Genomic DNA, 3,113 nt, shown 5'->3' on the forward strand with positions numbered 1-3,113 from the left:
AGCAGGAGCTACTTCCACATGAGCAGTCTGGGTCGGTCCCATGCCGCCTGCAGCTCCCCACCGCAGGAAAGCATCCCCCTCCTGGATGCCCAGGCCAAGCTCCCCTTTTTGCCTCCAGGCGTGGAACAATACATGGTTGTGGAGAGGTTTCTCTTCAGATGAATTCAAATCCTTCCCTCCTGTTTCGACTGAGAATCCCTAAAAGCTTTGAGATGCTGCAATGACTAAGAGACAGAGCAAGGAGGTAAATAAAGTAGGTGAGAATAAACTTCACTGGCTTCAGTCGTCTAGAGAATTCATTTGCATCCCTGAGAACATCCTGTAACAGCACCTTCTTCCACCATCACCTGGTAATTTCACTCCCAACTCCCTGGGACAATTGTCGCTGCTAACTTGATAACGCTGCTTGTGTCTGGCTTTGGAGGAGACAAAGCATCTCAAACACGCTACTCATCATTTCTGAAGCAATCTTCCTGCCTTTGTTGCTTGCATACGCAGTGAAAGAGAAGTGCACAAATCTTAATCTTAATTGCCAACTCAATTGTTGGGAAGCAGCACGCAGAGAAGACGGAAAGCCCGGCAGTCGGAATTCAGACACTGCAAGCGGCAGCTCACAGGGCTCTGCCCACTGCCAGAGGAGTGCAAAAGTGTTGCCATCAACTTCTCTACCTCTCAACAGCCTCAGTTCCTTACAGGACTGCAGCACAAAACTGGAAATTCCAATGAAACCCAGGGAATTGGGTTCTTTTATAAAGCCCCGAAGTACCCTGGTGTGCTCTGCACGCTTGGCCTTCTGGCAAGGGTCCACTAAAATGTTGTAGCTATGCGATTTTTGGAACTGTTGCCTCCTGTGCCCCCCAGATCCAATGATGACTTGCAGCATCCCTCCTTTGTGCCATGGTCCCCCCAAGAGACAAGGAGGGTCAGCCCTGGGATGAAGGTTTGGCCCCCTGTTATTGGGCAGGAACCCGCCAATCCCCTGAGCACAGGAGAGGAGAAGTTCCTCTTGCACGTTTCATCACAGCTGATTAAGCTGTGGTTGGGATGAGTTTCTAAAATCCCCCAGTTGCAAGTATGAGCCTTTCTCTAGCCCCAGTGCATCTGGATTTGAACACTGGCACTGTTATGAGGGTGCATCAACAGTACCCAAAAGGACACAGAGGGGAAGCAAGCTCACTCCAAAGGCTTTGCCAACAGTAGTGTGCAGGACCTGCTTTCAGAGATGTAGGTACCCCCAGAACAGGTCCACCTTTGATGTCTTTTTGGAGCAATCAAAGCAAGACACAAAACCAGAGCAAAAGCAGTCTGATCAACACTGGGAGCAGATTCAGATTGCTTGTCAAAACATGCTGAGAGCACACAAGCTTCAGGGACACAGTTCCAACGCACCCACACAAACGTGTAAGCCCTTGCCTCACCAAGTCAGAAAGCAACGACCCACAAGATCCAAGTGTCTGCTCACCAGAGCATCAGTGCCATCTGGGGAGCTGACACACCACACATCAGACTGAGACGTGCACTCCCAGTTCCGCAGCTACGCCAGGACTCTGCCTCCCAGACCTGGAGACTAAAGCATGTGCCCAGCACAGCTCGGCACCGGGGGAACGACCACGCCAACGCTCCTGCCCTGCTCCCGCAACGCACACCTCCCTCCTCGGCTTCCCCAGTGAGGACCACAGCTGCTAATCCTGGCTTGTTGCCATCTTCCCCCCAGCTCACCAGTGAGATACACCAAGATACCGAAGCTGAGGCATTAATTCCTTCCAATCTAAAGCCAAACCAGTAAAATTCACCACGAGCAGAAGCTTTCCTACGGTGCTCATTTGCAGTGGAAACCGGAGCTGGAGGCAGCGCCAAATTACATCCTGGAAGATATACAGTACACAATCACAGGTGAGGCAATTTTTGGCGAGAAGGAAGGCAGCATGGATGGGCTGAAAGGCTGAATAGATGGGGAAAAAATGAAACAGAAAATGGAACAGACAGAACAAGAACTGAATTACTGACATATGCATCCTCATCACAACTAGGGGACCTGGATTCTTCTGAAACACTGTCATCCAAGTGCAACGTAAAGCATTTTTATCCTCCTGAAAAGCAGCTCATTTCTTTCTGTACACATCAGCTGTGTGTGCTTGCAGAAAGATGCTGCAGCATTTTCTATGGTAGCTTCTTTTTTTTTTTTTTTTTTCAGTTACAAATAAATTATTCTTCAGAGGGGGAATCGAGCATCTCTTCTTCCATGCAAACATGGTGCTTATGTACAGTGCATACTGTGGTGTTCGCAGTGTAAATAAGCTTCAGTCTTATACTGCACAGATAAGGCGCAATGCAAGTTAGCAGTGTTGTGTGGCAGCCCCTCAGTCTCAGGGCTGCCATTCAGACATGCTTTTGGCATATAAAAAAACAAGAAGCAATTATAAAAAATTTAAATTAACTGGCTTTCTTCTGCTCCAGCCACCTATTTCATAACACAACTTTGGAGCTGGTGTGGCTCTTTAACACAGCTATCAGAAGGATTTGATCCACCACCCCTCCAGCCCGTGGTGGCACTAATCCTTTCCCTCTCATTTAAAAGATAAAAGGTGCTGCCTCCCCCACCCACAAAGCCCCACGCACCACTGCAGTCCTGCAATACCTTTGTCCGACATCACTCCCCATGGATCCCATCCTCCGAGCCGGTAACAAGGGGCTCACCCCATGGACATCTTCTGTCTTCGCTGGTGGGACAGTTTTTACATGGGAATTGCTCTCTGAAGGGGAATTCTTCAGCTTGGCTCTCGCCATCCTGTGAGCTTTGGCTGCCTCTGTGACTTCCTCCTCTTTCCCCCCTGAACTCTCTCATACATAGCAATCCTCACCGCATTCAGTTTAGAGCTGTCGGCACGTACCATCTCCTTCCTTCTTCTCTCTCCCCACTCCCGGCCGCTCAGTGGAACAATCCTGCCCTGTACATTTATTTTGGTAGTGAGGGGAGTCAAGGCAAACTCTCTGGCCTTGCCGCTGCAAGGAATTTGGTGCAAAACGACGGAGAAAGCATCCACGATGCAGAAATCTCTGAAATGCTTTGTTCAGTAAATAATGTAATTGCCTTGGCGGCCTCCTTTAAAAAA

General features: G+C 49.2%; 1 protein-coding gene across 1 annotated transcript in view; it reads right to left on the reverse strand.

Annotated features, from left to right (window-relative positions):
- Nucleotides 1-2,787, reverse strand: part of KCNT1 (potassium channel, subfamily T, member 1) — a 49,194-nt gene extending 46,407 nt beyond the window's left edge. The window contains exon 1 of the mRNA XM_009892342.1: nucleotides 2,639-2,787. Coding sequence (XP_009890644.1) covers nucleotides 2,639-2,787 — 149 coding nt within the window. The remainder of the gene's footprint in view (nucleotides 1-2,638) is intronic.
- Between the last annotated feature and the right edge of the window lie 326 nt (nucleotides 2,788-3,113).

The sequence above is a fragment of the Charadrius vociferus genome, unplaced genomic scaffold (genome assembly GCF_000708025.1).
Source record: "Charadrius vociferus isolate BGI_N301 unplaced genomic scaffold, ASM70802v2 scaffold549, whole genome shotgun sequence".
In the NCBI taxonomy this organism is placed as follows: domain Eukaryota; kingdom Metazoa; phylum Chordata; class Aves; order Charadriiformes; family Charadriidae; genus Charadrius; species Charadrius vociferus.